General features: G+C 40.8%; 2 protein-coding genes across 2 annotated transcripts in view; both read right to left on the bottom strand.

The window, feature by feature from the left end:
- Positions 1-1,272: 1,272 nt before the first annotated feature.
- Positions 1,273-3,457, bottom strand: hcrt (hypocretin (orexin) neuropeptide precursor). Its single transcript, XM_085271797.1, has 2 exons — positions 2,552-3,457; positions 1,273-1,812 (listed from the first exon to the last, which is right to left on the bottom strand). The coding sequence occupies exons 1-2, from the start codon at positions 2,882-2,884 to the stop codon at positions 1,447-1,449; spliced, it is 699 nt and encodes a 232-aa protein (XP_085127923.1). The 5' UTR covers positions 2,885-3,457; the 3' UTR covers positions 1,273-1,446.
- Positions 3,458-3,569: 112 nt separating this feature from the next.
- Positions 3,570-18,584, bottom strand: part of LOC146576490 (inactive phospholipase C-like protein 2) — a 67,748-nt gene continuing 52,733 nt past the window's right edge. Inside the window, exons 5-6 of the mRNA XM_085271789.1 lie at positions 8,279-8,388; positions 3,570-5,303 (exon numbers count right to left, since the gene is read on the bottom strand). Of these exons, the coding sequence (XP_085127915.1) occupies positions 4,839-5,303; positions 8,279-8,388 (575 nt within the window). The 3' untranslated portion in view covers positions 3,570-4,838. The remainder of the gene's footprint in view (positions 5,304-8,278; positions 8,389-18,584) is intronic.

The raw sequence follows: 18,584 nt of genomic DNA, 5'->3' as shown, positions 1-18,584 counted from the left end.
GTGAAACTCCACAATGGGAGGCAGAAGATGATTTTCTGTTGCTTAGACTTCTCACTTAAATTACCAATCATTTTTCTGAGGTACAGCTGGATCCCGCGTTAATAACACAGAAAGGGAGGTGTGTGTGCACGTTTTGTTTGCTGTGGAAGAAAGCAACTGATTATCTTCTTTGGCATCTCTGGAAAGATTCTGTGTTTTTATCAGCCCTTCTTTTGACACATGAGGGTAGAGGTCAAGTTGAATAAAGCACAGCATCAAGCGATTCACGTTTTTGCTCAGTGTAATAACAGTCAATTTGCTGCTAGGCTTTTTGTTGGTGTGCTGGAAGAATCTAACAGGCTGCTGTCTGTATCACCACCTCGATTTCACATTTTCTTTACTCCCCATGCATCAACAAACACCCACGCAGATAGTTGCTGTAGAAGATGCAGTAAAAACCTATACACACAAACTGACCTCGAAATAGCAGATTTCACTGGTTCTTTATGTTTCATCGTCACTTATTAGCATTTCCTCTCGACTCCATATGGTTGCATAAAGCTGTTGTGCACACAAATCCACTATATTAGTTACGCATATATATTCATACCCATGAAAATTTCTATTTTTAATCACAAACAGTTTTGTTTTTGTTTGTTTTAACCAGAGGTACTTTCTGTTGGACAGATTTGAGATTTATATGCATCTGTGTCAGTTTGGCAGATATAAAAAAATTCTTTAAAAAGCCACCAGCCGGACTGAGTTTGAGTCAGGTGCCTGGCAATGATTGCGAGCATTACAGGGAGGCATGTGTCTGTTCCAGTATTTCAAATCGGCAGACTACCTTGGAAGTCTATGCCTTTAATACCTGGTAAGGAAGCAGTTAAAAAAACAGTTTGTGCTTTATGTTTTATTCTCCCCATACTACACTTAGATGAAGCAAAATTAAATTTAAGAAACCTGAAGCACCCTACATGCACTGGTGGCTGGTTACTATTTACCTTGGGTGTGGCTGATGGATTGTGCTTATAGACTAACACGAAGGTTGTTTTTATTTTTTGGCTGGATTCAGGCATTCATCAGTGATTTTCACGTGGATAAATCTTGATTATCTATTTTAAATCTCTGGGTGTCTTCCACAGTCTGCTTTTTATCCCATAGTCCTCCCATCACCCAAGAAATGATCATTACTGTATGTGATGTCTATCAAATGCTTAACTTATTCCAGAAAATAAAATTGAGTGTTTGTCACCTTTGTATATAGTCATGAAAGTTAACAGTTGATCAGCTTTGATTCTTTTTTATTAGATCACAGACCCTTTTACATATATGTACAATATAGAACATTTTTCCTAAAATTTGGAGATCACATTCAAATTCACATTATTTCTGAGGAAAAAAAAAATATACATTTGGTGGAAGATGTGACTTTTTTCATCTAAACAGCGTCCCTGGTTTTACTCAGTTTCAAACAGGCAGGGGTGTCATAATGGTCGTTCCAGATTGAGCCATCCAGTCCATGTACTGCTCCCCAGCTCTCTCTCTGGTTCTCTTCCCCATTGTCAGAATCCCTGCTGCTTGGTTCCTGGAGCCTTGTAGGAGCTGTTGGAGTCGGCTCTGAAAGCGATACTCGTCCTCTTTTCGTTTGCCCAGAGTGAGGATCCCAGCGGCCGCATCATCCGTGAGGGCTCCACCCGGTCCCTTGTTGCCTGAGCGACACAGCAACACATAAAGGCGGCAGGGACGAGACGGTTCTCTGCAGCACTCAGGCTCGCTGTGAGCGTCACAGGCCAGCTGAGACAGTAGCAGCAGCAAGACCAATACCATGGCTTTCTGGTCAGATTAAAAATATGATTTTTAGGATTAAAGAGGTATGATTAAATAACAGAAAATGCATGAAGTGCATGTAAATGTGAATTAATATGAAATTGAATGGACAAATTCCAATGCATAATAAATATAAATCACTGAATTTATAATAAAATAATACTGAAATCTATTATAAACAATGATAATAAGCCTAAAGCACTAGTCAGTCAGTATCAACATGCCCATGCAACATGTTGGTAAGCTTAAATTTTAACCAACATTGCATTACGTACAATACAAACAGCCCCCATTTAATGATAAAGTTTATAAGCCTAAACATATATGTATATAGCCAGGCATAATTAGTTATTTCTCCTATATCATAGGGAAATTATTTCTATTCTTCTATTTATTTTTATTCCCTCACTCCAGGGTTACAGAAGAGAAGATGCTGTATAATAAATGTACATATGTATTTATCATAGGAGCTTGGTGACATGATAAAACCACATTCAGTAGGAAATGGTCAGTTAAATATTTATAGGAAAATGCATTAAATGTATTCCTCCACTACACTTGAGAATTGAATAACTGATACCAAATATCCCAAATTGTTTTTCAGTAGGCTGCTTATACCCTTAGCAGCACAAAAGGATGCTAATGTAGAAAAAGCAATTAAAAAGAACAAACAAAACAAATCAACAAAGTAAAACCATGACAAATGCTCAACAAACAAACAAAAAAAATGAAGCTGTCTTCTTACCTTGTTATTCATTTCCATCCCAGCAGCTTGTTGGAACTTGGTGGGGAACCACAACATCTGCTCTGTTGTCTGAAGGGAAGTCATCTGGTCCCAGGGGTAGAATGAGTGTCTTTTATATTGTCCTGTGCCATCCATCCCATCAGTCCTCTGGACGTCATTTAGACCAGTGACAAACGTAGCACAAAACCACTGATTCTCTCTTTTTTTTGGGTCTTTGCTCATTTGAAGTTTGCTGTAAAGCTTTCTGCCATTAATTAGCGGCCTATCCCAGGTCATCTCCAAGACGCCTGAGTGGACCTTTGATGCACTGCAGGTATGTTTTTGTGGCTGCATGCTAAAGGTTTATTAAGACATACCATTACAATGACTGGTGAGGGGCTGAAGTCTATTAGCAAATATATATATATATATATATTTTTTTAAAAACGGCTGCCCTTTCTCTGCTCTAATGACAAGTTCATTCAAAGTCTATGCTAATGAGGATGCATGGACTTTACTCTCTCATAGTGAAAGCACTTCACAAGAAAAGACCTAGAAAAAGACTTCCGGTAGGGTGTCAGGCATGTCAGACACATCTGTGCACAAATGATCTGCTTTACAAATCGGGGAAAATTTGCAGTAAAAATAACAAGATAACAACTCTTAAAAGTTTTTTTTATCCTCACAACCATTTACTTAATGTTTGTTGCCATCTTATGGACAACAGGAAGCAGTGCTATCTCATTCATGATAAACTAAATGGCTTAAATCTATTTTAGTAATAAGGCAATCATTTAAGATCGATTGAGAATTGACTATGCATTACAGTGCACTTTTGTAAAGCTATATTGATTGTTGCTTTCAAATGGCTAGGTCTCTTTAAAAAATAAAAGCAGTGGCACCGTGTGTGAACCCTGCACAGTAAAAACCTTATATCAGTTTATCAGTTTAAAAATCGAAATAAAATTGCAAAGAACATCCATTTATCCCAGTTCATATCGCTACTTGAATGATTATTAAATAGTAATGAACAAGAGGAGACAGGAGAAACAATGAAGCCAGTTTTAATGGGCCACTTAAGAGATCTCTTACAGAATCCACACTCACTTTGAAGTGAAACACGTCAGGTTACTGTTTGACTGTTGTGTTGTGGTGCTAACCCCCAAACCTTTCATTCCAATCCCACATGCACTGGTTGGCTTGATCTGCACCACAGAACAACAGGTGTCAAATCACTGTGTATGTGGAAGTAATGTTAAAAAATACTTAGGATATCAATAAAACTAACAACAGTTATAATAATATCAATCATGAATGTCTCAGAATTATTATAGCAATATATGTTCCCTTCTTACACTTTGCATACATTTTACATCTATAGTCACTTTATTCTTATAGACAGCAGTATCATGTTCCTGATGATCTTTGACCTCTAACGGGAGGGGTCAAATATTCCAGTTGTGACTGACTGGTGAACTCCGCCACTTAAGGACGTGCTCCATCCTAGGGACCCGGACATCAACTCACATAACATCATATACATAGCCCCTAGGAAGGAGACAAAAAGATTGTGTGAGGAGTGTATAAGAATGCCGGAGAACTTAAACCCTAAGAGAATTGACACTAGAGATCTGAGGGGCCTGATGAAGACTGACACCAGCAATAATACATCAGGGTGATTTTGTTTTCTATTTTAGCACTACAGCTGCTTATTTTGTGCTGAAATGGCCATTTGTGACCCCTACAGACTAGTAGAGCTGCTCTACTTTGTGCCACTAAAATTAAAATGGCCTCCTCTTCATCATCAGAATAAGTGAGGGTTTCCTGTATGTCTTAGTTGTGGGAGGGAAAGTGTGAATGTGAAGAAATAAACACTCGAAGACATGCCAAGGTGTCTCTGAAAATAAAAAGGCAAATTTGTGGCATTAAATGCCAAAGTGAGGTAAAGCCTGTACCCACAGAGCTAGAGTACATCGTGGAGGGGCTTGAAAATAGCAGTGCCCAGAGAGAGACAGGGGTATGTAACTCACTGATGTTTTCAGCTGTTATCCTTCTGTTTTTCACTTCTAGCTGAAGTGTAGTATCTCGCTTCTCTTTCATATCTCTGGCCAACTCAAATCACCTCTCAAACTTGCGTCTCGCTTCTAACACGACGAGGCTTCCTCCTCCTCATCATCTCTTTCAACTTCTCAGCAACTTCCTCCATCTCTCTTTCTTTACTGACCTCTTGCTTTCTTTCTACACCTTTCTGCTTCTCTATCTCACTGTCTCTCTTTGGGACGGATTCTCTGTGGGCACAGGCAGTGGGTCAGCAGGATCCCGCAGGACTGTCACTGACAGTCTCTTTTTCTTTCTCGGGGATGGTGTCGAGAGGTACTGCTGCCCCCTGCTGCTGGTTTTGGAATTGAAACTGGTGCTGGGGTAGCGGTGGCGGTTGAGGGTAGGCAGGTGGTTTTGGAACAGGTGGGGCCAGAGGAGGAGCCGATAGCTGGGGATGCAGCTGGGGATATTGCTGGGGATTCAGGTGCAGATAAGCCTGAGGTGCGGTCTGAGACTGGAGCTGATTTTGGGGTTGGCACAGCAGTGGAGGCGCTGGGTGGGTCTTGGCCTGAGGCTGCTGCTGTGTCTGCTGCGGCTGGTGGTGAGGATGGTGCTGAAGCTGTGGGGAAGCTGCTCCATTTTTACTGAGGCCACAGGACTGAGCTGCACAGTGGATCTGACGCAGAGTGTCCAGTGCCTCACTCTTTGCGTGCTTTAGCAGGTCAGCCTGGCCCTAAGATTTAGACACAGAAGAAGAAGCAGAAAGAAACATTTGTTAATATCACTCAACTATATAAAATTTAAATGCATTCAAACAGCATTCCCTAAAGGCTACTTATACTAAGTCTATTTTAAATAACACCATCAATGCAATTTTCTTTTATCCCTCTTTTTTTTGTTTTTTTTAGAAAATAGATTTTAATCTCTAAATGACCATTATCTGCATGACTTTTTAGTGAGAAGAAAGTAAAGGTGCTTATATTATTGCTTATTGTTAATGTATTACTCAAAAAGATGCAGAAGGGGGCAGTATGAAGCCAATGAACAAAGGGCTTTGGTTTCTTGCCAGCCCTTTGTACTGTTCCTCTCAGCTTGTAAGTACTGCTGGCATATGGTGGCAATGTTATACTACATTTCTGCTCTTTATTTGAACACCCCAGAGATGAAACCCTGCCATATGTGGAGGAAGTGGTCAGGGCAGGCATCCTGCGCTACGGCACTGTCAAGTCAATCTGGGCCACTGCCATGGCTGCCTCCCTCCCTTAAGCTAGCTGTCTCTGCCATGTGGAAATGTGGTGGAGTTTTCTCCACAGGCAGTTATTTCTGTGTGTAAGAGGTGCTTATATTATTAGAACTGTCCAAAGGAGATGAAAAAAAAAAAGGGAGAAAGACCACACGCTTCGACAAACTCCCTCCACTTGAACAATCTAATTCTTGACTCTTCCCCTCAGGGTTTACTCTCGCCAGATTCCTCCAGCATGTCCACTTCAACATCTGCTCACAAGAAAGTTGAAAGCAATTTTCCTTTTATCTGCATTTATCTGCATATTTTACCTCCCTCGCACTGAACTTCGGTCTGTCTGACGTGCTGCGACAGCTTGCTGGGCTAACCTCCTTGTGAAGAGATACAGTCTGACCTGTTGTGGACCAGACTAAAATATAAACGGCGAAAGGGATAAAGTTCTTAGTGCCACAAGACAGGTACAGCGGTATGACATACTGGGGTAAGACTAAAGGTGATGCTCTGCAGACGATGGCCTGCGATCTACCCGTTGGTGATGTTAATACACTGCAAGTGGCATTTTAGCTCAACCAATACAGCACGCAAACCCGGAGTATGAGCATGTCATATGTTTGGAATAAAAAAAGAAGGAGGGGAAAAAAAAAGAAATTATGTAAGTCATGACTCACCAGGCATAAAATAAGATGGCAAGAAGCTTATCCTGTGCTGTCTGAGTCAAATAACGGCTACACTTGTCTTTGCATGCATTCACCCCTACAGCTGGCCTAACGTTGTCCGCAGGAGGCTAAGCTGATGTAAGGACAGCTACTAAATCCCACAACTATATCCTCATTAAATTCTAGACCCGTGTCCTTTTTGTTTATCAGAAACGGACCACTCCTCTGAGAGAAATCGAGTAGTCGATAACCTGCCTCTAGGTATTATTTTACATTTATAGACATTCACGGGGAGTTAGAAGAGACAGCAGAGTATAAGCATCATTGGGACATATAGATTGAGTCAGTTCTTATATTAAAACAAGACATCTACCAGAATTTGATTTAATCACATATAAAAGGGTTAGAGTTACATTGGCTTACCACAGAAAACACTGAGGAGGCCAAAATCTGAGTGAATTTAAGAGGAGGTTATTTAATTATATGTAACTGCCCAAGAAAACAGATTATAACACTAGAAAGTACAAAACGTGAACGATTTGGGAGACACGTCTTTTTTCAAACCCTGTTATTCTTCTAAAAAGGACAGCAATATGGCTGACATTTGCTTCAAAGGATCTCTTTCTCTCTCTTTGATTTTTCTTTTCTCTTGACTAACTGGAACAATAAGTGGCAGAAATGGGCAAATACCCTCATTCACCGTGACAGCCCCGAACTGACAGAAACTGTCAAAGTAAGGTTGGAGAGGGAGCTAGAGACGAACACTGACAAACATATAGGACATGGCTCTTCCCTCGGCTTTCCTCCCAGCATCCCACACTTCCAACTAACAACCAGCGAGTACTTCCTGGCCTGCTGAGAATCTGGAGAGGCTGACAGGTGAAATAATAACTGGGTACGGCTGCCAGCCTTGGCAAACAAGCACCAAGCTCTCACCAAATGTTCACTATGAGACGCAGATTACAACTGAAGAATGGGAAGAGGACAAGACGGAGTTATGTGGGTGCCACCTTGTTATTGAAAGGGTGGCTCATCACAGGAGAACAGACGAAAAGGGGGGGGGAGACGACGATCGGAAAAATAAGGTGTGTGAATGTGGTTAGTACTGAGATAGATTCTGGACAGCTGGTCTACCTAAACAGCAAGGGCATAAATTGCACCATAGATGGGTGGAGGACATCATTTTAACCCTAGCAGCAATGCAACCCCCTTTTTGTTGTTTTCCATCTGGCAAGACTGGCATGAAAAGGAGAAGACATCTATCTATCCTAATGCTCAAGCCACTCTGTCTGTACTTAGCATGTGGCGTTATTTTAGCGTTGCTATTACCGGCAGCAGTCGTAGAGGAAATGAGATGAGAGCATTGAGCAGCCTTATCTCCTGTGTCAAGGGGCAGGCAAAGACAAGAATGCATCATCATCAAGGCATGTCTAGGGGATCCAGTGTCTCCTTATGAGGAATAACAGAGCAGCATATGTGTGTCTACAAACAAGCGCGAACAATCCTATCATGTCTTGTCAAGATAGTTACACGACCAAATAAATAAAATGGTACTTGGACTCAACAGTAATTAATTAAGAGGTTTAGGGATTAGAGAAGAGGGAAATACAATTAGCCCAGTGAGCTTTCTTAAGACATTATGTTATTTAATCTCAGCAACATGGTCTCAGATTGCTTGTCCAGTTGGGTACAGTCCCCATAGTAATCTCAAATGCACATTAATCAGTTTTAATAGTTGTACTTTATACAAATGGGGGGTTTAGATTAATCATTAGGCTTGTTGCTGTGTTGTAGGAGGGGTTCACTAACCTTCAGCACAGTGATGTTCCAAGCGTAGCTCTCCATAGCCTTCTGCAGTTTACGTCCTTTCAGACCCTCCTTTGCTCCAATGCGATGCAGGTCCTCGTGGAAGTCCAAACCTGGACAAAGACACAGGCAGGCGTGCCATGTAAATAAAAGCAAATCATATTAAAGCCAAAAAAATACCATGCAAAAAACACTTTTAGGCATATTTTTAGTAGAAGAAATTTCTTAATAGAGTAAATATCCTCATGCATGCAGACCAAGGAAAATAACTACATTTTGCAATTTTGCAAAAAACACCATGAAACAAAATATGCCTGCTGAGAAGTTTTAGGTAAAGTGTCTTGCAGTGTACAAAACTGCCATAAATGCATTAATGCATATTAGTCCAGATCTGTTATGCATATAACTTCACAGACATTATAAAATGCAATGACATACTGTAATATAACCATCTTTTAGTACATTTTATAGTTTGTTCTTCTACCCACAACCAAATTGGAGCGTTACAGTTGGATTTTAGCATGCAATGTGTTGGGTTGCTATGGCTGTCTAAACAGAGGTCATATGAAGCAGGCTAAACTCTAATTAATCTATCAGTGCTTCCTGCTTCATTTAGCCCAGGCAGACCGTAACTAATCCCCTGGGCTTTAAGAGCAAACTCCTCCTAAACCTAAGGCTCAGCCTGCTTGTCAGTCTGTCCCTGACAACTGACCTTATGGTTCTCCAGCTTCAATTTACTGCAAAAACAATGATGAAACATAATACACTACAATTCACAAAAAGCCCGTCACCTCAAGGCATTCCTTCTTTAGTCTTTGAACATTTCCAGGTGGCAGGTACTGCAAGAAACCTCTTTTCAGGAACATTCTTTAGTTGAACTGGTGGAGAGTAAGAGACTTACTGTACTGTCAGCAAGTATCAGAGCCGTATAATATCCACTGTTTTGTTAGGGTTTTTTTGTTTTGTTTTAATATTCAAAAAACACCCAAAATTTGTGCTAGGAAAGTATGAGATGTCGTCTTGGTTTTGTAATGTAGCTACTAGGGGTGCAACGATACACAAAATTCACGGTTCGGTTCGATACTTTGGTGTCACGGTTCGATATTTTTTCGATACAAAAAAAATGTTCATGCATTTTTAATTTGTCATTTATTAAAATTATAAATATATATTTTAACTCAAAAGTACAGTTTTTAAATTTAACCCTAACCCTTGTGTGCGTTTTTTATTTTGACAGCGAATGCGCACCTGCGGACCACTTATGTGCAGCCCTGGTTATTTAGCTCATCATATTGCAGCCACAGAAATTATTTTGTCCATGAAACCATAAAGCTGCACTTTCTTTTTGCCTTATAGTCTGATTTGTCATAACTTCTCCGTTTTGTGGTAAGCTTTTCTTTGGCTGTCACTTCTTCACCCTGACCTGTCTTATTTGGCTCAGCAGAACTGAAATGCTTTTACACGCGCACTCACATAAGCTCAGCGATTCTCTGCACGATCAACCTCTCACATGTTTAAGCTTGCTGCGGGAGATTTCACTTGTCATGTTTGCATAGTAAGCTAACATTAATAAGACGATGTCAGAGGAATTGGTGCACAAATTATCATCACTCACAGATCAGTGCTGTCGCTCTCTATACACAGTTCACACGATTGCAAAGTGAAAGCAAAAAAACAAGCGCAAATTCAAACGCGACTTCAATATGTCACATATTGACAGTGGCTCACCGATGCCAATGACATAATTACCCAGCTACATTTCTGAAAGAATGCAAAAGCATTGACATTTATTTTTCCTACAATAGCCCGACGGGCAGGGAAGAGATAGATTTTGGTAGCCCGACTGAAAAAATCGCTAGCTCCGGGACGTCAGGCTAGCGATATTGCAAGCCCTGTATCTGATTGAGGAATCACTCATCTTTGGAAAAGAGAGTTTATTACAGAGAAATGGCTCTTTCCAAAATAAAAGCTATACTATCTGCTTCTTCTGGGCTATATTCTCAGCAGCATAAGGAGAATCATGTGCTAACAGCTGTCTAAATGACTCGGCTAAAGTTAGTAGCATGCTTGTTGTTTTTGTCTTTGCACTAGGATGATGTCGGTGTAAATGTGCAATCATATTCGTCGTGTTCCCACTAGTGCTTTCAGGTTAATCTTGTTGAAATGACCTTAACGCAACAACACGGCAAATCTCCGTTAACGAGCTACCGCCGATCGCTCCGTGCATGGGGCTAGACGGCCAACACGTTAACGAGCTAACTGCGCTAACACACTAGTTCACACCAATGTAATTGAGCATTGCATGGCACATCCAACATACTGTTTTACTTTAGTCCATGACTCGCTTACCTTCAGGGTCATACGTCACATGAAAACCAAAATAATTCCAAACGCCAGATCTGAATGAGGGTCAATTTGCCTGTTGCAAGGAGAGCTTAACTTCTGTCTCGCTAGCTTGCCCTGTGCTCTTCCTTCTGACTATGCTGTCTGTGTGGAGCGCTCAGTGGATCTGCGCTCGACAGTGCAGCCTAGGCGGAGTAGTCGAACACAGATTCACTGAGCGCTCCACACAGACAGCATCGTCAGAAGGAAAATTGATAAAATAAATTACAAATGTTGTATTGTTCGATACATATGCGTACCGAACCGAAAGCACTGTATCGAACGGTTCAATATCGATAAGAATATCGTTGCACCCCTAGTAGCTACATTGTTCCCCATTTGACAAACTGTTTGTGTTGTCATGTTCAGAGTGGATCCTTGAAGCACAGAAACATGCAAAGGGATATAGAGGCCTCTCATTTTGGAAAACACAGTTAAGTAGTTAAGTAAGAAGAAAAATGAGACTATGTTGACTTTATGAAGTCAAGATAAAAAATAAATAAATAGAATAAAAACAAAATTACCAGTTTTCAGGGCAAACCAGGGTGAACCATACCAAAAATAACTAATGTGCTATCATTTCCAAACACTGGTGATGTACAACCAATGCAGAATATCTGTTTCAGAGCCTGAAAGTTCTGCTAACAGGGATTAGGACTGATTTGATCTCGTAATCTGTTGTAGTTAATGGGCTCAGAGAAGAGCCAAGGAAGTTTGTGTTCACAGGACACAAGAAATTAGGATGGCAGGGAGCAGAGTAAGTCATGAATTTAGCAAATTAGCTAGAGGACGCAATACAGCTCTTGAAGCATTTAATTTGGCATTATGAAGCTTTCCCTTCCCCTAACAGCCTCGATGTTGCTGTTCCTTAGTGTCACTTAAACTATGTGAAATTTGAGCTAATAAAAATGTGGCTCTGAAGAGATTGAATTTTACGTTGAGAGAACGAGACAGGGAGAGTCGGGTCCTAAGGAGGACTTAGGGAATAATATATCTCTTCTGAGTAGCCAAACAAATGCAAACATATCACACACACACACACACACCTCGGTAGAGTAAAAGCAGAGAGGGTTTTTGCCTTTGTAATGAGTACTGCAGCAGCACCTCTTCTGCTTCAAAAACATACAGTGGCTTCAGGCAGAGAGACAGAAAGGTAAGTAAATAATAAAATCAAACAGAACCTTCAAACAGGATCTGATGAAAAGAAATAATGAATAAAAAGATAGGAAATGCTCTGAGTGGGGAATGCATGACAGTCAGCTCAGTGTTTCATTAATTTATCTCTATTCATACACACTGCAAAGCCCAAACACAATGCCATGAAGCAGAACGTGGGATATTCCAGCTGCTGATGAGCTGGGAGAAAAACTGGTTAAATCCAAGGAAGATAAATTGAGGGAGAGTTCTTTATCTTTTCTATTGGCAATAAAATACACAGTGCTGACTAAAATAGTGGTTCATCATAGCGAAAACCTTTGCAAGAAAGAGAACATCAATAAATACACATGGTAGGGCTGGCAGAGAGGCAGCGGATCTTTAACTCATACAGTAAGCTTGCACCTGTTCCTGGACCTGCCTTAATATGGCATGATGCATGACTATATTCAAGACAGATGCCTGAACACCTCGCTACCAGACGTGGAATACATAGAGGTGCTGAGAAGTACAGCTGGTGCCCCCTTTTCAAGAAGGGGGGCAGGAGGGTGTGCTCTAACTTCACTCCTCAGCCTCCATTTCTCAGAGTCCCTGGGTTCTGAGTTTTCTATAAATTACTGTTCTATTGGTTTTGAGAATCACTTGTTCTGAGTTTTTGCATTTCCCGGTTGCTTTGCAATGATTTTATCTGGCTTCATTTTCACTTCTAGTTCTGTTCATGGTTATACTTTGGTTTATATTTAAATCCTTGAGTTCCTGCCTCCCTTGTGTTTCCGTGTCTTGTTTAGTCTTTGTGTTTTGCTACTTCCCATTTTTATTGTGGTAGTCTTTTGTGCTTGGTGTTTAGTTTTACTTCCTTTTGAGTTATTATGTTATGTTATCCTCAGCTGTGTTGTCACGTGCTACTTCTCCCTCATTAACTTGTGAGTATATGTTGTCTCTGTCTCTCCTTGTCCTTTGTCATATTGTCCCTCACTGCTGTGTGTTCCCTTGCTCCATGGTTTCTGGTTTTTGGAATTCCTGGCTTTTTTCTGCATACATTTTTGGCTTTTGTTTACTCTTTGCCTGACAGCATTAAAGCAGATTTTTGGAGTTATTCCCATTTCCCCAGAGTCCTGCATGAGGCTCCACCCTTGCTCCCACACGGCCAATCCATGACACCCGGGGAAGGTCTATGCCAGGTTACCAGAGAGGAGAGTTCATCTGTTAGTTGAACCTTGGATCCAGGAAGAACAATGCATTCAAGTTTGCTCAACGAGTCTACATAGTTTTTGGGAATTTGGAGAAAGTACTCGACTGCATTTCTCAAAATATAATGTGAGGCATGCTTCAGGACTGCTTCAGCTTCAGCCCATTTGGTTTCTGTCCAACTGCATTGAGAGCTTGATTCGCTCTGAGGCAACAAGTCAGACTCATTCCCTGTGAGTACTGAGTTCACTGGGCTGCCCTTTGACACCAATTCTGTTAAAATCTTTTATGAACAGAATTTCTAGACACAGCTAAGGGGTAGATGATGTCAGTATTGGTGGTCTCCCAATCTTTCCTCTTCATTTTGCAGATGTGGTTCTGTTAGCTTTACTGAGTCATGACCTCCAGCTTGCACCGGGGAGTGTGAGAAATGAGAATCAGCACCTTTGATTTTAAGTCGGAGTATTTCAGGGTCTTCTTAATGAGTGAGGGGAGAGCAGAAAAGGAGATTGACAGACATACTCTTGCAACATCTGCAGCAATGCAGATGCTGTACTGGTATGTTGTGGTGAAGAGAGAGCAAAGCGGGAAAGCGAAGCTGTTGATTTACTGGTCCACCTACGCTCACCTATGGCCACAGGCTGTGGGTAGTGAACGAAATAATGAGATCGTGGATATAAGTGACAGAAATGACTTTCCTCTGAATGCCTGGATGTGTGGGCTCAGCCTTAGAGACAGGATAAGGTGCTCAGCTTATCTCTCATTGGGGAGGGGCTCAGAGTGTGTACTTCTCCACATTCTAGGCATCTCTGCTTAGAATCTTTCTCCTACGACCAGGATGTGTGTATTTAAGTATTTATATCATCTGATCACCAAGTATATCACCTTCATACAAAGGTACAGTCATGCCACATTTGCATCTGAAAATGAATGCTCTGTTCTTTGCGATGTGAGTAAATCGGTGCACTGACGAACTAGTACACCACGACACATACACATCTAAATGAATTCTGAATACAACAAAGCTTATGCATTACATTTTTAAGAAACACTGCTGGAACAAATCTTTAAATAAGCTGGTGAAGCAGAGGCTAGTGGGGAGAATGACTGGAAACCCACACACAGATTAGATATGCATGCAGACAAATAAGCCAGTGTACACAATGTGCACAAAAACACAGTGGTAGCATCTGGAGGTGCCAGAGTGTGCATCCCAGCTGTTTTCCTGGTCCCACATTATGTGTGTGATAGTGAGCCATCAATAGTGCCCAAGGGGAATTATCTAACACCTCTCCATCCTCATCAACACGTCAGCTTCACTGCCCAAATTGAACTGATTAGCTGCAATAATAACTGGGAAAAACTGTGCACAGGAAGGAAGGAGGCGGTGCTGGTGAGACTTAAAAACCACAGCAACCCCAAACTATCCATTTTTAACTTCCTACTCTTAAAATGAGCAATGTGCCAGTGGGCAGGTTAGGATGTAAGAGGATAGTTTGAGCCTATCATTCAGATCGTGGCCATTGGTGTGATTATGGCTTTGTCACAACAGCATTTAGCTGATGAGCAGAGAACAATTTTAATGTCTAGGGCAAAAGTGTCAGGTTCAATCACAGGTCCTAAAATCAATGAGTGCATGTGCTTACATGAAGCGAACATACTCACGGATCCTACTCCACATTCTCTTTTGGATACTGACAGCCTGTCGTCCATTAGCACCTTTTCTGCTTCTCACACAGCCATTATAACAAAATTATAACTTCGACTTCTGGATTGATCGTGAGGACAAAACCTTCTATTCCGTGCAAATCCATCATTTCACGCTTCACATGCCTCTCACTGACTCTCTATGTTCAGGCTGATGCTACTGTCATTGTCAATATGTACATAATCATATGGTTGATGAAATGGCTTCTGAAGGATGCATTCAGTACTTGTCAATCTATCAAGATAGGTAAATTCATGCTTTCCAAGCCATCAGAATGATGCCGAGTTTTGGTGGGGGAGTCGAGTCAAACCCAGTGCAATGCATGGCGTTTCTTTTCTCCAGGGGTAAGAAATCATTTTAATGAGCTGAGACACAGGTTAAGAACATGATAAAAACAAGGGGAAAGTCTATTTAGGGACAGTGACACTGTAGCATTACTGCAGAAAGTCTGTCTAGAATTTTATTTGTCCACCAACATATATTCTGTCATTTTAGAGAAGTTTCACAACAAGCAGCTCAGTATGTTTTGCTTTGCGTTAGTTTCATATTTATGTTAAACTAAACATCTGAACACTTAAAGATGAAGCAGCATCTTTTATATGTTACAGTAAAATAATCCACAATAACCTTAGAGTATATTGAATTTTAAGTGCTCCAACAGGGAACTAAAAGCCTGCGGTCAGGTTTGTGATCACTGATCATTAGTCATTAGTCTGGTTAGTAGTATAAAGAAATAAAAAGTCCAAATTAGCATGTGATTAAGCAGGTGACCTTTGTGCATGAAGCAAAATGTTGGGGTTTGTTTCCATGTTCATCTGCTGGTAGAGGGTTAGACAAGAGAAGTAAGATTTGCATCTGCTGTTCTGCCAACAGCAGATTTTAAATTTAAGGAACCACCTGGACCACCAATACTGCTTCTGCATCTGTACATATACATACACTCAGTGTCCCCTTTATTAGAAGTGCCTGTTCAACTGCTCATTAATGCAAATATCCAATAAGTCAATTACATGACACAACTCTATGCATTAAGTCAGACAGACATTGTACAACAGCTTGCTGAAGTTTACGCAGGTGAGTTAAGTGACTTTGAAAGTGGGTTGTTGGTGCCTGACAGACTAGTTTTAGTTATTTCAGAAACCTGGATCTACTAGGATTTTCCACATAACCATCCATGAGCTTTACAAGGAACGGTCCAAAAGAATCCAGTATCCAACTTTTCTAGACCATAATGCTTGCTGATGCTAGAGGTCAGAGGAGAATAGCCAGACTGCTTTGAGCTCATAGCAAGGCAACAGATGGGCTACAGCAGCAGAAAACCACATCAGGTGCCACTTTTGTCAGCTAAGAACAGGAAATTGAGGCTATAAGTCACACAGGCTCATCAAAACTGGACAACAGGAAACTGGAAAAAAAACGTTGCCTGGTCCGATGAGTCTCTAATACCGCCGTGACATTCCAATGGTAGGGTCAGAATCTGGCACAAACAACTTGAAAGCAACCTGCGTTGTATTGACAGTTCAGGCTGGTGGTGTCATAGTGTGTCCTCAAGAATGTTCTAACACAAATACAAATGTGTATTTTTGTTCTTTATACCAAATGTGATTACATGTGTTGCTGCACAGGGAGCAACCTTACAATATTAAGCGAATTATTATGGCATTGCAGCAAGTGAAGCTGCAAAAACTAAACAAGTATGGTATCAAATACTGGTGTTAGGTTCACTCTGCTCTGTTTATTCTAAGCTGAAATGACTTAATAAAGGCTAACTTGCCTTTATATTCACTTAAGTCAACAAGATTAGATTTAAAGCTTATAATTCCCATTTTCCAATTTTCATTTTAGGCAATAGGTAACTTTATCCATAAAAAGCCAAGTAAGTTAAATTTTCTAAACTCTGTTGGGGAAAGTGTTTGTTTTGCTGCCTGCTGTAATGTTATACTGTGTCACTGAAAACGATTGCTCTTTGGCCAACGTGTTTTTATTTTTCTGCCTCATTTACTGCCATCAAAGCTACAAGGCCTGAAAGTATGGATACGCATACACACGGAGGAGATGTATATTTGAGAACTGCATGGTTTGGACGAAGGCTTGTGTGTGAGTGCTTGGGGCAGAGGGAATTAGAGTGAGTAATAGGAAAAATGCTGTGTTTGGCATGCAGCTGAGGCCCCTCAAGGCTGCTGCTCCTACCTTTGGTGTCCTTGTATGTTTCTTTTAACTTACATTTAGAAAAACTTTAATATTTGCATTTCATTTGCATTGGAAGGCTTTTGATGAGCCCCTTTGAATGTTATTTCAGTTATGTCAGAGAAGCATACATTTAATCTACAAAACAGAACACGGTTCATTTATTACTGTTCTGTTTAAAACATTTTCATGTGTCTGCAGCAGCACACAAAGCTGAAACCTCTGATTTTTAGCGGACACTGATGTGATTGAGGCTGTGGCGTGGCTGTGTGTGAGGCTTAAGCTTTGCTTAACTCTCCTGTCATCGCCTTTGAAGATGCTTCTAGCTCTGCACTGGGGAACCTTGGAGCGGGAGGGCATCTCTATGATTGAAGCTCCAGGGTTTAGCCTACTTCACTGTGTAACTGCGCTGCACAAATATCAGCTTGGCTTGCTGTGGTCAGGGGTGTTAAGCATATGTCTGCCTCTGAGTGACACCGGGGAGTAAAGCAGGCTTAAAGTGGACTTAACAGCCTCAAGATATTGGGTTGACATGAGCCAATTAGCCAACCCCAGTTTTCACACATAAAATGTAAAATAAAATACACATTTTCAAGTTCACACCAGGTCTATAACGGAGCCAAATCTGCAGGTTCATTAGTTTATTATTCATGTTCATTAGTTTCAATCATGTCTTTCGGTTTCCTGTAGCCATAAAATGTCTTAACATGAAAAATGAAGATGTCACTATTCAAACTGAGCTCTTTTTCGAGGAGCTCTTCAGCAGAGGCACTGCTGCATAGCAAAGCAGCAAGGCAAATGAGGAAGAATTAGCACTGAATTTAAAAGAGGCTCGAGAAGACAAGCCACAGGATTTCTTGATTTTAAGCCATTTCTCCCTTAATGATCTTATTATGGCCAATTTTATCCTCTCTCCTAAAACACTGGACCTCTTGCATCAAGCAGCCCTTTTAAAAGACTGCACTGATAAAATGCTTTGTTAATTCAGTCCTTTCTCACCATTTCCATCCCTCCCCCTCTTTGTCAAACCTTTTCATTTCTCTCCTCCTCTCAAAGGATGTTTATGCTCTCTGTCCTCTTTCTCCTGCAGCCCTTTGTCTGTGTGGCTGGATGATTGTTTTCACCTGCCCACTGACATGATTACTACTCTGCTGACTCACTGATGATGGCCTGCTCTATTGACAGCAGCCACGGCTGTTGATGTTGATGCAGATGCTGTAGGAGTAGACACACAATGCTCATTCTGCTGGGCAGGGGGACATGACACACAATGTGTTTAAAAGGGCGCGGATGCACATTCGTAAATCACATGATTCATTTGGGATTAAAGCAGAGAAGCTGAAAACATCCATCCCTCCTTAAATAAACACAGGCTGTTTTCTTGTGGATCTTATTTGTCTTAAACAAATTAATGAAATGTGCCAGTAAGAGAGGTAATTTAAATCATTTCTCATAAATTTTGTCCTTGAATTATGAGTCATTTTCATCACAGTAGCAGAGAGATTGCAGTTTCCTGCTTTGCTTCATAGAAACACTTATTTTTTTAAGTGTCATAAGAAGAAAGATTTTGAATGCAGGAAGGAACAGGACAATATCACACATTTTTAACAGCCAACGGGAAGGATAAATATCAACTTGACTCAAGTTTCCAGTTATAAATATAAATTTTGTCATGGAATGTTGCTGCTA

This window comes from Mchenga conophoros, linkage group LG4 (genome assembly GCF_057382185.1).
Source record: "Mchenga conophoros isolate Kocher_MC1m ecotype Shallow Benthic linkage group LG4, M_conophoros_male_GT1.1, whole genome shotgun sequence".
NCBI lineage: Eukaryota > Metazoa > Chordata > Actinopteri > Cichliformes > Cichlidae > Mchenga > Mchenga conophoros.
This window is presented reverse-complemented; position numbering and strand designations above follow the sequence as displayed.